This window comes from Pipistrellus hanaki (genome assembly GCF_964339955.1).
Source record: "Pipistrellus hanaki genome assembly, chromosome: 10".
Lineage (NCBI taxonomy): Eukaryota > Metazoa > Chordata > Mammalia > Chiroptera > Vespertilionidae > Pipistrellus > Pipistrellus hanaki.
Genome location: NC_140512.1, coordinates 48327218 through 48345035, shown reverse-complemented (window position 1 = coordinate 48345035; position 17818 = coordinate 48327218). Strand labels below are relative to the sequence as shown.

General features: G+C 47.6%; 1 protein-coding gene across 2 annotated transcripts in view; it reads right to left on the bottom strand.

The window, feature by feature from the left end:
* LOC311629004 (zinc finger CCCH-type antiviral protein 1-like) overlaps positions 1-17818 on the bottom strand; it is a 154310-nt gene that overhangs the window by 56409 nt on the left and 80083 nt on the right. For both annotated transcript variants that reach the window (XM_084896723.1, XM_084896724.1), the window contains 5 exons: positions 9450-12137; positions 6503-6591; positions 5250-5427; positions 3634-3764; positions 1150-1333 (listed from right to left, as the gene is read on the bottom strand). In XM_084896723.1, the coding sequence (XP_084752849.1) occupies positions 1150-1333; positions 3634-3764; positions 5250-5427; positions 6503-6591; positions 9450-12137 (3270 nt within the window). The remainder of the gene's footprint in view (positions 1-1149; positions 1334-3633; positions 3765-5249; positions 5428-6502; positions 6592-9449; positions 12138-17818) is intronic.

The window sequence follows — 17818 nt, the reverse complement described above, 5'->3', positions numbered from 1 at the left end:
ACCCACGTCTTCACATGCACAGCTGCTGAAAGTTGCTCGATGTAAATAACGATTATATCCCTGTCTACTGCTTCATTTGACAAGTTATCTTTAGCATTTAATTAACAGTACACTAAATACATGAAGAATCACTAGACCATTTGGCTGTTCCATTTTGAAGAAGAAAAAAAAAAATTTTTTTTTTTTTTTTGGCCTGACTTCAACTCCGGAATCTACTGATTTTTTTTTCATGTTCATTTTTTTTTTTTGTTTTGGAAGTAAATGTCTCTTCCTCCCCCAACCTCCTCCATTTGCACTGTGAATCTAATTGCCAGGAAGAAAAGTTGGTTGGTTTGTTTTTTAAGTGCCGTACTTTTCGGACCATAAGACGCACTTTTTTCCCCCCAGAAGTCGGGGGGAAAAGTCCCTGCATCTTATGGTCCAAATATAGCCTACACATATACTGTAAAAAAAAAAGTTTTTTTACTTGCCCGGCTCTGTGTGGTCTCTGTGTGCTTGCCCGGCTCTAAAATGGTTCTAAATGCTGCTGTTTACTACAGGGTTGATTACATGTGTTTATGACTGTGATGTTGGGTTTTAATGCACATAAAATATTTTAGGACACTATTTGTTTCAGAATCTTTTTTTTCTTCATTTCCCTTCTCTAAAAACTGGTGCGTCTTATGGTCCGATGCGTCTTATGGTCTGAAAAATACGGTATGCACAAAATAAAAAGTCCCTCTTTTTGGGGCCTGGTTTTATGGGCTTTGACAAATGCACAGAGTCATGTAACCACCACCACAACAAAGACAAAGAACAATCTCATCACCACCACCACCCTCAACCCCCGCAAAAAAACGCCTCCTGCTAGCCTTTTTGATTTAACAATCCTCCCACCTCTCACCCCTGGCGACCAGAGATCTGTTCTCCATCGCTTTTGCAGAACTGGCCTAATCTTTAATAGCACCCCATTTCTCTGAACAGAGAGGAAAAAAAAAAAAAACCAGGGTGAGGAGAGCTCTGGAGGCCCACCCTGGCTTGATTCTGAGGCGTTCCGGTGGTATCTGATTTATAGTCTGGATTCCAGCTAAGCATTTTCATTTGAGCAGAAGCGGGCCGCCAACCAAAGGCTCACAGCGGCCTCCGGCGCCACCCGGGGGCGGTACTCACGCTCGGCGATCTGCAGCACCGGGTACCCCAGGTAGAAGCTGAACTCCACCACGCTCAAGTTCCTGAGCAGCTCGCTCACTTGCGTCCCGTTCCAGAAGCCCTGCGCGCCTTTCACGGCGAAGACGATGTTCACGGGGCCCCGGCGGGGCGCCAGCCTGGGCGAGCCCACGGTGATATTCAGGATCTGAAAGAAGAAGTCAGAAGCAGCTTCTGAAATAAAGGAAAACGGCCCGCTGAGCGCCTGACTATGATTTCTCTCTCACAATTTCTCTCATGGATTTTTTTTTTCCCCCCAAAAAAAAGAGGGAACATTTTTTAGCCCTAGCCGTGTGGCTCAATTGGTTGGAGCCCTGTCCTGTACACCAAAAGGTTACAGGTTCAATTCCTGGTCAAGGCACATACCTAGGCTGTGGGTTCAATCCCCTGTAGGGGGCGTGTATAGGAGGCAACTGAGTGATGTTTCTCTCTCACATCAATGTCTCTCTCTCTCCCTCTCCTCCCCTCCTACCCCCCCAAATCAATAAACATATCCGTGGATGAGGATTAAAAAAAAGAGGGAGCATTTTGAAAGGAAGAGTAACGGGCTTCAACGGCCTGGTTCCCTTTTGCAATACGTTAACTCCTCAGGATACTGAAAATGTTTTTCACATTAAGTGATGAACTGAGCACATGTATCTATAGTCCCCTCCTCTCCCCCTCCCATCCTAGATCCCACAGAAAGAACAATAAAGCTGAACAAAGAAGCGGAAGTCCACAACAGCACTGAGAATGGAAGAAAACCCGAGATTCTGTCAAATTTCTGGGAAATGGAGAGGCTGGGATATGCTGATAGAAACGAGAACGGAGTGACCAGGAACACACACAGCACAGGCTCCACGGCTGGGAGCCAGGAGAACCCAGAGCCTGCTGCCACAATTAATTAAAGGCCCAGTGCCCAGGAGTCCAGTCAATTTCCTCCCTCCTCTTCCCTTTCTAACAGCCACACCCAGGCCAACACAGAGATGCTAACAGCAGCCATGCCTCCACCAAAATAGCTCAAAGCACTACTCCCTAAGGACAGTGAGCTCCCAGCTGAGAAGACCAAGAGGTTTTACCGAAGGTTAGATCCCTAAGCAAAGGTGGGTACACAGGAGAGACAATGAAAGAAAAAGCAGCTCTGCCTTGACAAATACAAATACGCTCCATTCCAGGGCACAACTTCCTTATCTTGAACTGGTGACCAGGGTCCCAGGCTGCTGTCTCTGACCACTCAAGTCCCCAGAGAGAAGCCCACCACCAACAGAGTATGCCCAGTGCCTAGTGCTCTACCGAATCTCCCATCAGGACACAAGGCTGACACAGAAACAGACCCAACAGCGGAAGGGGAAAGCCAAATAAGCTGCCAAAATTAATCACCTGCTCCTTCATTCCAACACCAACCAACCAATGGTCTCCAGGCATTTACAGAAAACAGCACAAAAGAAAAGAACCAAGACTGACACAGGACAATGGCTGCAAAGAAAATAAAGATAACCTAGCAAACAGAAGACAACTTTATTTAAAATATATATTTGTACTGATATCAGAGAGGAAGCGGGGGAGAGGAAAAGAGGGGAAGAGAGAGAGGGAGGGAGGGAGAGAAAGAGAAGGGAGGGACATCAATGATGAGAGAGAATAATAAATTGGATTGAGCCCACAACTCAGGCATGTGCCCTGACCGGGAATCGAACCCAAAAACAACTTTTAAAAAACTCTAATGTTCTCAGAGACTTTCAAGGTGACATTATATCCTCATATGAGGTAATCCTGCATCATTGCAGGAAAGGCTGAAATTTAAAAATTTTTACAAAGGAGCAAAGAACAATGAAAAAAGTGATGGCTAAAAGAAAATTCAATAGAGATTGAGTAACATAATAAACACAATTGAAGAGTAAACTGATGACCTGGAGGCCAAAGTTTAGAAAATCTGTAAAAATAGGGGATTATAAAAAAGATTAAAAATATAAGAAGTATGAAAAGTGAACCCCGGAGAATCAAAATCTATTTACTATGAATTCCAGAAAGAGGACACAAAGAAGATGGAGGAAAAAATATCAAAGAAATATAAAAATATCAGCAGTTTCCATAGAATACATACAAAGCCTCTTCTTTGATCAGTAGCTGGCCTCTCTGTCTTTAAGGGAAGCACTGCCTTCCTGGTATGCCACAATAGGAAACAACAATTTGTTTAGGCATTACCCCCACTGGATATGCTGTAAGTTGACATGGTTCTTTTTTAAAACATTCCTGAATCTTCTGCATATACTAATCTCTCCTCAGCTCAGCATATCTGAGCTCCTGGTTAAGCTACTCCAATGCCAAGGAAAGAGATCAGCCCAGATCCACGTGAATGGAATTCCCTCCCTGGGAGGGAATTGACAAGAGTTAAGTGCAGCTCCAGCGGAACATGAAACTAGCCTCTTTAAAGGCTAAAGCACCTTGTTCTGCATCCGGTGCTGCTCTCACCTGCACCGTGAGGTTATACGTGCCCTGGTGTTGTCTCTTCACTTCGGAGAGTGCGATCATCAGGCCCTTCTCGATGCGCTGAGTAAAATTGCAGAAACCGGTATCCACACTCGGAGGCACAAACTGAAGGACTGGAAGAAATCACAGGCCCATCAGCAAGGCAGTTCGTTAGTATCAAGGAGGAAGGAGAGGGAGAAATAGTATCTACGTCAACTAGTTCATCTATAAACAGGATTAAGTTCTATGATGCGTTGTTTTTTATGTGTGTCATGGAACTGCAGAAAGCGATCTCTGCTACAAATGAAAATATGCAATGTGAAGGTGACGTTATCATTTTTAAATGAGAAAATACTTCACTGATAGAAACATTTCAAATATATATGAACTAGAGGCCCAGTGCACGAATTCATGCACGGGTGGGGTCCGGCCAGCCAGGCCCCAATCAGGTCAGATCGGGGCTGGGCCTGTCAGGAGGATATGGTGGGAGGTTGGACGGCTGGTCCACCCCAATTGGGGCCTGATCAGGGCTGGGCTGGCGGGGGGAAGGGGCTGTGGGAAATTGGCCAGCAGGCCCTGCCCTATTGGAGTCTGGGGGCCAATTGGGGGCGGGGCCAGCCATGGGGAGGGGCTTTGTGTACTGGGCCAGTTGGTCCCACCCCTGAATGGGGTAAGAAGTGCCAATTGGGGGGCCAAGAGCCATGGGAAGGGGCCATGGGTGGTTGGCCAGCTGGCCCTGCTCCTGATAGGTTGGAGGACCTATGGGGGGCATGGCCAGCCAGGGGGAGGGTCTGCAGGAGGTTGGTCATCCAACCCTGCCCCTGCCTCTGTCTGCCTGTCCAATCACCCCTAACCTCTCTGCATGCCTGCCTAATTGCCCCTAACTGCCCTCTCCTGCCAGTCTGATCTTGCCCCCAACTGCCCTCCCCTGCAGGCCTGATATCACCCCCCAACTGCTCTCTCCTGCCAACCTGATCATCCCTAACCGCCCTCCTCTGCCAGCCTGACCTCAACCCCAACTGCCCTCCCCTGCAGGCCTGATCTCACCCCCGATGCCATCCCCTGCCAGCCTGAGCCAGCCAGGGTGTGTGGAAAGCTTGGCTTCCTCTATCACCTGGGAAACCCAAGACTCCCTTCTGCTTTCTCTGTGGCCACAGCCATCTTGGCTGGGTTAATTTGCATATTCGCTCTGATTGGCTATTGGGTGGGGCTAGCGGGTGGGGCTTGTGTATAGCAGAGTTATGGTGATTTTGTATATTGCTTTTATTATATAGGATATATCACAGAATTGTACATATGAAACTTTTATTAACAAATATCACCCCAATAAATTTAATAAAAAAAACAAAATACTGTGAGAGAGGGGATGTAGATGGGAGTGTGGATGTAACAAGGAGTTGAAAATTGTTGAAAATTGTTGAAACCGTATGAGAGGTGCAAGGGATTCATTAAACTATTCTGTGTACTGTTGTATATGCTAGAAATTTTCCAGGACAATAGTTTTGAAAATTTAAATAAATTTTTAAACAACTTCCCCAAATTAAAAAATAAATAAGTAAAAAACTTAAAAAAGTGAAATTCTATTTACAAGTCAAAACCTTTATGGACAGAGTTCTCACCCGTTTGAACTTGGAACCTGGACTCCGGCACAAGGAAGGAAGGTTTCACAGCCAGGATTAAAGGAGTTTGGTCACGTACAAGTTTACTATTTATGAGCACATTTATGACTGATATTGCCGTGTAAACGAAAGGACCAGATGTTACCAGAAAAGTGAAGTCAGCGAACAGTTCATAAACCTATGAAAATAAAAAAGACAAAAGATAATAATTATCAAATTATCTAACCAAATTACCATCAACTAAATGTACAGGAAATTGTATTGAATAGAAAAATAATAAAGTAATATAAAAAAAATAAATAGCTAGTTTTAAGCGAAGGGCTGGTGCTTCACAGACATTCAAGATTTTATTTTAGTAATTACTTTTGCACATCTGCTATCCTTCTCAAGTAGCAAACTTACAAGAGCAAGGACGACGAGAAAGAATAGCTAGCAACATGAACTGAATAAGGACTTACGGAGAATTCAGAGTGTTTGCTATATTTAAACCACATATAAAGAAATAGTTATTCTATTGAGCAGTGTTGTCCAAAAGAAATATGTGAGCCCCATTTGCAACTGTAAAGCTTCTAGGAGTCATACAAAAAAAAAAAAAAAGAGAGAGAGAGAGAGAGAGAGAGAGAGAGAGAGAGAGATATGAAATTAATTTTAAAGACATTTTACTTAACTCAAAATATCTTACATATCATTTCAATGGAAATTATGAGTGAGATATTTTACATTCCTTTTTCCACTAAGTCTTTACTAGTAAAATCCCATGATATTTGGCACTGACAGTCCACCTCAATTCAGACAAGCCCCATTTCATTTGCTCGGTAGCCACCTGTGGCTCATGGCTCCCATTGGGAAGGTGAGGGGGGGGGTCTCAGTGTGGCGTCAGAGCTCAAGAGGGGGAGAGGAGGCATTAGCACAGTATCCGCCATAAAACGCCTGGAAATTCACCTCTGTCTCACTGAATGTACAGAAACACAGATGTGCACTCTCTCTAAAATCTAATTTAAACTCTACTCCCAGTCCTTTCATGTAAATCAAGAGAAGCACAACCGTTAGGGTCATCACCCCAAACGCTTGTCTTAGAGCCCTTTTGTTCCAGCTCTGCCCATACACCCTCTAACGGGGCCAGGATCATCCATTAGAGGGACACGCTGGCAGAGCTGGGGGAGGAAGGGAAGAGAGGGAAGAGAACGTTCCGCGACCCCTGTCCCCTGCCTTCCCCTGGGCTCCCGCGTCAGAGTCTCCGCGCAGGGACCCACCTTGAGCTCCACGGCGCGGTTGAAGTGGATTCTCAGCACCTCCTTGATGGACGTGATGATGTACTCCTGCACGGCTCTCCTGGCCAGCACTGCGGATCGAAGCCGACACCGGGACCAGGTTAGTGTCATCACCCTGCTGGGCCCTGGGCAGAGCCTGGGCTGTGCCCACGTGTGGCAGCTCCACAAAAGTCGTTTTGTAAATAAGGCCCCGGTGAGGGAAGAACATAGTGGACCTCGAAGGTACCACCAGGTCACCAGGTCAACCATGCACAGCATCAGCTCCACATGCTAAGAAAACCCTCCACTCCTTGCCTCAGTGGGTGAGACCAGGAATCAGACTCTGTGGCCCAGCGGGGGCAGAGAGCATGGAGGGCTCATGGTCAATAACACTCGAGTTCTTTCAGCATCTCATAAATGTCCTAACAAAGCGACGTCATTCAAGGTGCTGTTGTATGACTCTGAATAGGCCCCATGACCCACCACCACATCCTCCAGCTTCTCAAATTAATCAAAGTAAGATCTAAAACTGCAACACTGGGATATGAGTTCAATAATCTTTGGGGGGGAAAGGATCATCAACAGAGACCTTCTGCTTTCTCCAAATTCCTCAGAGCCATTAGAGATGAGAAAGAGCTCCTGAGGAGGCCTGGGGCCAGGCCATCCCTGGGTGAGAAGGGCAGCCTCACCCCATCCTGGATACATGTGGTCAGTGCCTTCCTGCAAGTCCATCATGAATCCATGGAGATTCACTCTTGCTTTTATTACAGAGTTCTCTAGAAAGAACCCTTTCAGAGGACAAAGAATCACCTCAACCCTCTTTTTCTCTGATACGTAATTACAAGAAAACAACCAACCAACCAAAAAACCCAGGTTCAAATCTAAATGAAGATCCTAAATGAAAGGACACCTCCTGTGGGTTACAATGATCACTGCGAGTGAAAGATGGCACTCATCTCCACTCAAAAACACCACGTAACGGTACGGGTACTTCCGCACGTTTACTAAAACGGTTCAAGTGTACATTTACAACGGGTGAATTTTACTAATAAAAATGCATGCATCCCTGCCCAGCCTGTGTGGTCCAGTGGTTGAGGGTCGACCTATAAACCAGGAGGTCACAGTTTGATTCCCGGGCAGGGGACATGCCCAGGTTGTGGGCTCAATCCCCTGTGCAGGAGGCAGCTGATCAATGATTCTTTCTCACCACTGATGTTTCTTTCTCTCTCCCTCTCCCCCTCCTCTCTTTGAAGTCAATAAAAACTTTTTTTTTTTAAATACATGGATCCCTAACAAAAAGACATCAAACTCGTTAAATGTATGTCATATGTGAAAGCTAATCCATGCTACATATATTTTATATTCTTAGCAATATTTCTAAAATGGTTTCTAATTATCTGTAGAATAAGAAATTCTAAAACATACACTAGAAGTATCATAAATTTCATAGAATCCGAGAGATAAATAAGCTTTCAGTAGTTCTTTTAATAAGCTCCTTGTAACTGTCCACTTTGTAGCTACTGTGCAACAATTGTGTAGAAAGGAAGGAAAGTTCATGTCTATTATAATAGAAACTCTTTTCTCTCTCCTCTGGAGGGCTGTAGTCCCGAAAATGGAAGTTCATCACTTCGTCCCAACCTCCTCTCCCGCATTATTACCTCAGTCTAATCGCCAGCCCCGCTGAATGTCCTTGGGCTCTCTGACCTGTCCTGTGTTCACATCCTCAACCTGGGGGACACTTCCTTCCGTCTTCAGGTGACAGCCTTTCACTCATCCTTTACCGTGACCTCCACTTCACGTTCTTCCAACCCCGTCCCGATTATCCCAAATAGTCACTCTTCTAGAACTCTCCTTCAGCCATTCTCAACACAGCTGCCAGGAAAACATGACTCAGCAGCCGCCCTACTAGACAGACTCCGAGCACCTTGAGGGATGGGACCAAGCCATTCATCTTTATATCCCTGGAAGCTTCTAAAAGTGTTTCACACATAATCAGTGCTCCATCATGTCTCGTCACATGAATTAACAAAGGGTTGCCTCCTTTGGGGAGGGCAGAGTTGGGAGACGAAATGCTTCAGCTACTCCCAGCCCTCTCACCCCCGAGGTGAGCCGAGGACACAGGGCTCACGTCACTCAGCATGGAGAACCAAGACCCAGCATGTTCTCCTCCTTCCTCACCTTCACCTCTCCTTGTTCCTCCATTCCTTGTCCACGCCACTCCTCCTCTCTCTCCCTTGCCATCTTCTTCCCCTTCGTTCATGTCTACCCCTCGTCCCCATCAAAGTCAACACACACATACACACACACACACACACACACACACACACACAGGCTGCTCATCAACGACAGCACATTGACTGTAAGTTCACAGGCATGGCTCAAGCCTTCATGCACGCCCTGCCATTTCTCATGAAGAGCAAGTGAGAGAGCCTGATTACTCTCTCTCGGCTCGGTCACCAGACTGGCACAGATATGGCAGCCAACGTACACTGGCTTCATGTGACAGGCAGCTGCCAGTCGGCCAGTCACTCAGGTGTGTTTCAACCATGACTTCTAAGCATGGGTGCTGAGTTCCAAAGACACACATCCTAGCAACACTGCTAAGGTTTAAATCTTTTATGTATTCTTATTGCTACTACTAATTAAAATAACATATTTTGTGGGTGCTCCGTATGCCAGGCACCGGGTCGAGTATTTCTTTATGCATTACAATGCAGTGGGTGCCAACAGCATCCTTATTGAATCACTGGGGAAACAAGAGGCTTAGAGAAGCTAAGTAACTGAAGAACTCACAGGCGGTCAGCAAAGGAGTGAGGATCACTAACCCAGGATCTCTTGGCTTACAGTCTACATACACTCTGTGCCAGGATGCTACAGGTCCCATAAGCATTTCCAACAGCCTCTTAGAAAGATCACCCCCACCGAAAGAGACAAGGAAGCAGGGCCTTACCAGTGGTGATCAAATAGGCGTCGGGAATGGTGATATCGCACACGTACGGCGGCCTGGTGGTGACCACTGCGGGCGTGGTAACCGCGGCCTCGGGAGTGGAGGTGGACACGGGATGAAGGGATGGCGAGGGCGGGACTGTGCTGCCCCCGTGGGGATTCTGACTCTCGGGGATGCTGTTCCGGGTGCCGTCGACAGCATCGTCGAGGGCAGTGCTGGCGGGAGACGTGCTCGGTTCCGTGGTCGTGTTCACCGGCAAATCTGTGGGTGTGGACGACGGGCCCACAAATACAGGCTCCGTGGGTGCAGGCGAGGGGACCCCTTCAGAAACAGCTGAGGACGCTGAGGACGGGGACACGGCGATGACCAATGCTGTGGTGGTAGGAATGGCCTTGGAGAGAGAGGGTGAGACAGACGTGTGAGCACCCACAGCACTGATATCCCCGTCGGGAGGTGCTGGACTTGAAAAGAGAGAGGATTCCGTTAACGGGGGCGTCGTCTGAAAAGCAGTCAGAGGTGACGCTGAGGGCGCGCCAGCCGTCGAACCGCCAAGGAGGGGCTCGGAGCTGGAGGGCACCCGTGTGGGGACCGCAGACTCGTGGGGCACGAGTGCAAACTCAAGAGAGGAGGTAGTTTCCGTGAAAACTGAGGTAAAAGGAGCTTCAGAACCGGCCGGTGAGACGGCGGCTGCCTCAGAGGGCGTGAGGGACGTGGAGGAGAAGCTTGAGAGGAGTGACATCTCAGAGGAACCAGGTAGCAAAGTGGATGCACTTGAAAGAAGGTCTGAGCTCGGCCAGAGCGGAGAGAAGTCAAGGTCTGTGGCATCAGGAACAGGGAGCGGAGGTGACTGCGGACGGAGAGAGTCGGACAACGTAAGTGTCTCCACCGAGGTGGGAAAGGCCTGGGGGAAGACGGTGGACGGGTCACTTGACGTCGGAGATGGAGACGCAAGGACTTCTGAAGACCCAGGGGCCGAGGTGCTGGCTTCCAGCGGAGGCGTGGAGAAAAAGCTGGATGCAAACCCCGAGATGCTTCCGGCTGCGTGTTGGGGAGCGCTGGAGGGCCCTCGGGCAGGGAGCAGCGGGGCCTCCACGGAAGGCTCCAAACCGTAAGACGTGAAAGGAGCTGGGTCTCTGGAAGCAAGCGACGGCGTGTTTCCGCCGGCCGTGACGGAGGAAGACGAGCGGAGGAGCGCGCCAGGGACGGCCGAGGGAAGCACAGCTGTCACGCCGGGCGTGGGCACGGCCTGAGTTTCCACGGCAGAGACGGGGCCGGAGGAGGCGGGATCGAGGGAGGCCGGCGGGGAGGGGCCGTGCGAAGGGTACGCCGGTGTGACCCCCACGCTCCTCGCGTCCACCTCGGCCGAGAGACCCAGGCTTGTTTCTGAGATTTCCACAAACCGGGAGGAAACGGGAACGACTGGTCTCGAGGGGAAAAGCAGGTTATATTCTTGAGGATCTTCCTCAGATTCAGAGAAGTCCTCCGGGGCGCTGCTCGGGAGAGAGATGCTGCTCGGGGGAGGGACGCTGCTCGCGTCCCACACGGTCATGGTCTCGGCGCTGTCCCCCGACCCCCCGTCTCTCTCCGCGAGGCTCGAGGACGGAACGTGCCGGGGGGACACCGCAGAGCAGGCCCCGCACCACGCGGACGGGCTGGAGGGAGACGCCGGGCTCCAGACAGGAGCGTCGTCCCGATGGCTTGGGACCAGGGAGCTGCCAGGCAATCCGGACGCCTCCCGGGAATTGCCAGGAAGAGCGGGGTCGTGTGACGCATCAGCTGACGGAGTGGAAAAGGACACGAACGTAAGAGGACTGGAAAACAAGGCGGAATCTATGCCGTGGCGGCTGCTGAAAGCCAGGGCCGTCGGGGATATGGCTGCCGTTGGAGATGTTCCTGGAGAGATGGTTTCTTTCAGGCTCTGACTCCAAGCAGTGGTCCCGTCGGGGTTCCTGTCCGTGCCCGGGGCCAGAACCTCCTCCGGAGGCGCCGAGGCCGCCCCCGAGGGGGGGAATGGCTGAGTGAGGAGGCCAGCGCCTGTGGGCTGAGGCACCGAAGACGCGGAGCTAAAAAGGAGGGTTTCTACGCCCTCCGTTCCTGAAGCCACGGCCTCCAGCGAAGTCCTGCTTGATGAGGGTCCGTACGGGTCAGTAGGATAAAGCACCAAATTCCTACTCGGGGTTGGAATCATGGCCTCGGAAGTGAGAAACATGGACGGAAAGACAGTGCAACGGCCGGGGGCCTCGGCACGCGCGGTGGGTGGCTGCGCTGTGACCTGCCAGGCGGATGTCTCTTGGGAAGGAGCCGTGGGCAGGGGCGGCGTCAGCACGGAGTCCGCCGTCCCCTGGGGCGGCCCCGGGGGGCCGGCCGTGACGTCCTGCATCGGAGAGACCGCGCGGGAGGCGGCCCACGGAGCCTCTGGCAGAAAGTTATCCATCTCATCGTCCTCGACGACCACCTCGTTGCTCGTCACCGACACGGAATTTGCCACGAAGAAGCTGTGATCGGCTGAGCTCTGGGTCGGTGTTCCTTGGCTAAAAAAGGCTGCACCAAAAGCAGCAGTGGGTGGGGAGGACAGGAGGCGGAGAGGGCTGCTGGGCCGGGGCGCCGGGGCGGTCTGCGGTAAGGCCACGTGTGCGGTGCTGGGCTCCGCGGAGGGCGAGGACAGGCTGCGCTGCTCCACGGAGAGCTCGTCTGCAAGGCAAACACACGCCGGTCAGCGGCCAGGCCAGTCACACATCCACCCTCTGAGCCGATACCCACCCCCTGGGAGCACCCGCGACTCACAGGCGTGAGCTAATGGGAAGCCAGAGACCGCCCAGCACAGCTGCCAGGGCAGCACCTGCAAATGCTCACACGTTTGAGCTCCAGCTTTACTTACGCTTGTGTGTGTGTGTGTGTGTGTGTGTGTGTGTGCGCGCGCGCACGCGCAATGGCATTTTTTCTCTTACTTTCTAATGTCACCACAGAATGCTGGGGCTGGGGGAGGCCTTGGAAAATTGTCTAGCCCAGCGGTCGGCAAACTCATTAGTCAACAGAGACAAATATCAACAGGACAACCACTGAAATTTCCTTGGAGAGCCAAATTTTTTTAACTTAAACTTCTTCTAACGCCACTTCTCTTCAAAAGAGACTCGCCCAGGCCGTGGTATTTTGTGGAAGAGCCACACTCAAGGGGCCATGTGGCTCTTGAGTCACAGTTTGCCGACCATGGGTCTAGTCCATTTTTAAAAATATATATTTTATTGATTTTTTTTTTTTTTACAGAGAGGAAGGGAGAGGGCTAGAAAGTTAGAAACGTCAATGAGAGAGATTCATCGATCAGCTGCCTCCTGCACACCCCGCACTGGAGATGTGCCCCCAACCAAGGTACATGCCCTTGACCAGAATCAAACTGGGGACCCTTCAGTCTGCAGGCCGATGCTCTATCCACTGAGCCAAACCGGTTTGGACTAGTCCATTCCCTTGAAAGAGAGTTCAGAGGAGGTAACTAAATCAAGAACATGCTCACCCGGACAGGGCGGTGCTGGAATCTGACTGTAAGCCCTCCTTAACGCCAAGCCCGTGCTCTTTCTCCTCCAGAGGGCTGGCTCTTGAGAGAAATGAACATGGCAACTCTGACAGCATCCTTCCCTCCGTAGGTAAGAGAGTTCAACGGTTTCCCTGGGTAGGGGGCCTTCTACCCTTAGGCCTCGGACAACCTCCAGGCTCAGCTCTTCCGGCTCCCTGCTCCAGGTTCACGCCTTCCCGACTGTGCTCTGGCCAGATGAGCTGCCTGCGATGGCCTGAACCAAGTTCTCCCGGCGCAGCTCTTGGTACATTCTTGTCCCTCTGCCTGGAATGCCCCGCCCTGGCTCTACCCCCAGAGGATGCCTCCTAGTCCTGCAGCTGCAGCACAGACACCACCCTCCTCAAGTCGGGTTAGTACCTCTCCCTGCCTTCTACTGTCACATCCCTTATCGTGCTCCGGGGAAACGGCCTGTCTGCTCAGTGAGCTCCATGAGGACAGGGTCAGGTGATCTGTTTCCTTTACATAATGCACGAGCCAATAAGCATCTGTTACATGAATGAATGAGCGGTCTCTCAGGACCGAGTGCTGATGCGTACCAAAAGCATCTTATCCTCTCAAACTTTTGTACCCCCTGCCCTCATGGTAGCTCCCATTATCAGGTAAGCAGTGTATGTGTCTCCACCTCTGATTCAGAGAGGAGGGACATGCAGTGGCCGAGGCCCCTGACCAAGGCCCAGGGTACAGGGTAGTGTCCACTGCAGCACAGGCTGGGGACTAAGCAGCTACCGGGACTCATGGCCACATCCTCTCCTCACTCATCCAGACAATCTGCCGGAACACAATTACGTGAATCAGTATGGGGATAGTCTTGAATTGGCTCTTTATTTTTCAAGAGTCCATTTTTTCTATTCCATTCCTGGCAGTATGGCAGGCTAGAGATCTCAAAGCCTTCCCACTTCATATAACACTTAATTATGGCTAATAAATCTCCAAAATCATCCTGTTGTGTAACTAAGTGAGCCTGTAAGACAATAGGGGGCATGGGCTGAGTGCAGAAGCAAAGCAGGAGCTGGACTATGGAAATCATCAAACACTGAAGTCACCAGGGAGCCCAGAGGGACACGAGACCAGACAGCCTAACACAGGCCAGCGACCACCACTTTTTCCATCTCATGGCACACACACTAATGACTAAAATTCTACGGCACACCAAAAAATACCTATTTTTTTGCAGATCTCACCAAACAATAGGTATAATTTTGACTCATTCATATAGGATGGCTATTGGTGTGCTGGCTGTTGTCATTTTTTTATTTGAAAATCTAAGGGAAAAGAGGTCAGGTATTGCAAGTTTTAAAAATTCTTGCAGCACACCAGTTGAAAATCACTGGTTTAGACTATGGGGGAAATGAGGGACATGTGTTGGGTCTAGACAAGTAAAGAACCAAAGGAAGACCATCTCTAAAAAGCAGAGACCCAGGAAGTGCCATAGTCTCAGGGAAAGCATGAATTAGGAAGAAAACAATCCATCCCTAAGAGGACAGCAAGAAAAAGTATCTTCGCAACTAACTTTGTGCAGATATTTTACAAAAAGTCTCCCCAAGTTTGGAACTTATACTATTTGTATGGTCCGGAAAAAGCATGTGCTGAGAGCCCTAGCCGGTTTGATTCAGTGGATAGAGCATCAGTTCTGAAGGGTCCCGGGTTCGATTCCGGTCAAGGGCACATGCCTGGGTTGCAAGCTCAATGCCCAGCAGGGGATGTGTAGGAGATAGCTGGTCAATGATTCTCTCTCATCATTGATGTTTCTAACTCTCTCTCCTTCTCCCTTCCCCTCTCTGTTTTTAAATATATTTAAAAAAAAAAAAAAAAAAAAAAGTACATGCTGAGAATCATAAATTAAAATGGACCAGGTCTCCAACACCTATCCAAGCAAACATAAATCATCTCTAGAAAAACACACTCTCAACCCAGGCATCAAAATATTCTGAAACTACTAGTAAATCTCCAACAAATTATTGCAAAATTTAAAATTATAAAACATAAGGCAATAAAGTACTATGGAAAAAGTCAAGAAACCACCCAAAAGAGAAAACAACAACACAAACAAATAGTATCAAATCTGTAAAGACTTCAGATATTGAAATTATGAAATATATTTTTTAAAATATCTTACTACATTTAAAAGAATAAAGACAGAACAAAAAAAACATGAGTAAGTAGCAAAAGACTATGAAAAATGGCCAAAAATACTTGGTGGGGTAGGGGTGAGGGGGACAAAGGACATTTAGAAATAAATATATAATAATTTATATTTTAAAACTCAATACACAATATATAATAAATAATAAACATCAATTTAGACATGGCTGAACAGAGATTTAGTGAACTGGAGGACAGATCTGAAAATTACTGAGAATGGAGCACAGAGAAATAAAATATATATATATGTGTGTATACACACACACACACACACACATATGATATCTTTTTTAAAAAGAGGGATGATAGAATAAGATAATCCAATACACATTTGATCAAAGTTTTAAAAAGATGTAATTTGGGTAGAGACAATATTCAAAGAGATAACACTAAGTAAGAATTGTCCAAAATTAATAAGAGACATGAATCCCAGCCAGAAAGACCAAGAAATCCCAAGCAAGGTGAATGTTTTAAAAACCCATCCCTACTCACATGATGATGCCACAGGACACCAAAGAGAAAGAGAAACTGTAAGTGCAGTCAGAGAACAGGAATGGCAGTTACACCATCAGATACCTACTTCACAGAATGAGGAGCCAAGTGACAGTGAAATAAAATCTTCAAAGTGCTAAGAAAAGCAAATCTGACATCTTAGGTTTGAATAACCAGCAATAATCTCTGTCTGTTAAAATAAGGACATTTTCAGAGAAGAAAAAAGTGGTTATACCAACAGAAGACCCTCAGTAGAGAAGTCTGTCTAAACAAGGATGATCCTCAACATCACTGATAAATTCTGCGACTTTAAGCAAAACAATGTTATCAATTTTACCATAGGCTAATAAATATAAACAAGTGTTAAATTCCTACAGCATCTCACTAACATTATAACAAAACAACATTGAACAAAACAATGTTATTTGAGGATCTGCTATACTTTAAGAGGAAAGGTAATTCCAGAAAGAAGACCTGAGAAGAAGGAATAGAGAATAAATAAATGGTAAAGGCAGTATGGATAAATCTAAACAAATTCTAATGATATAAATGAGCAAATAATACCATATGATTTGTGAGGTTACAAAAAAACATAAAATTGAATTAAAATAGCTTATTACAATCACACCAAAGCTGGAAAGAGGCAGAGGTAGTATTTTGACTCACTAGCAAAGACGGAAATCAAGAGTGAAAACTGTGAATAGCTTTTGTGTATATACACTAAAATTTATAAATGATATTTAGTCACACATTTACTAAAGGCCCAATGCACAAAGATTCTTTTGGTCCCAGGTTCGATTCCAGTCAAGGGCATGTACCTTGGTTACAGGCATATCCCCAGTGCGGGGTGTGCAGGAGGCAGCCGATCAATGTTTCTCTCTCATCGATGTTTCTGTCTATCTCTCCCCCTTCCTCTCTGTAAAAAAATAAATAAAATATATTAAAAAGAATGGGCCTTCCTTCCCCTGGCAGCTGGCACCACCTTCACTCAGGCCAGAGCCACCGTTCTGCCTTCCCACGCTGACCAGAGGCCTGGAACACAAGCATCCCAGCCACTCGGCACCTTTGTATACACATTAACCCACCATCTTTGTTGGGTTAATTTGCATACTCACTCCTGATTGGCCGGTGGATGTGGTAAAGGTATGGTCAATTTGCATCTGTCTCTTTTATTAGTGTGGATATAGATAAAAATGTTTCTAGTTGGTTCCATCGGTATCTGAAAGTCACAAACTTGCACCAGCAAAAAAAGCTGCTTACTTTGAAGGGTCATATTCCTTTCTATGTAATATCTTTTTAAAAAGAAAAGAAGAAAACCATTTCTTAGAGATTTAAAGTGGTCTCACAGCAGTATTACTTGGCATCTGCTGTCTTCTATACAAGCTGGCTCTGGGGTTTCTTGTCTTGTGTGCTTTTACCATTTACCCACCACATTCCCAGCCTGCGTAAGAGCACACATGGTACTTATCACCCAGGTAAAGCAGCAGCTGTTCTTTTCTATCTTAAAGGTTAAAGAGTCACAGGTTTAAGAAGTCACGAAGTCAACATCCTGTCCAAACATGAAGCAGACAGATTTGAATGTTTTCCGAAGGATAAAGCATTTGTGTTATAATTTATTTCAATATATAAGGTCTGAACACGGAGTGAGAATTCTTTTTAAATGAACCAGAAACATATTTCTAAGTGCACCAGAAGACTGCAAGAGATAAAATAACAAGAAAAAAGCACCATTTAGTGGCTAATGTATGGGCCCAAGTATCTGACATAAATTAGAATTCAATAAACTCTGTCTTTGAAGGACAGGGAAGAGGGAAGACAAAGTGGTTAAAAGAATGAAAAATTCTGAAACTTCCCATTAGGAAATTCGAGGTGTGCCAAGCAATGGCCCCCTTCTCCTCACACCCCCCTCCCCTTTTTGTTTTCTTTCTTTGGCCAAGCTCCAAGCGAGAGACACCAGCGCTGAAGAGTCAGCAGCTGAAATGCCAGGGGAATTGCTTCTAGAATTAATTCAGGAAGAGCTTAGAAAACCCAGGTGAGTCCCTCTCGCAGCAGAAAAGGCTTCAGGGACTCTAATTTCAAGCCCCAGAGATCAATTTTCAAGCTCTAAAGCGTTAGTGCACAATAGGTTCTCTCAGAGAGAAAGGAACAATGTTGGGGCGATGCCAGTGTC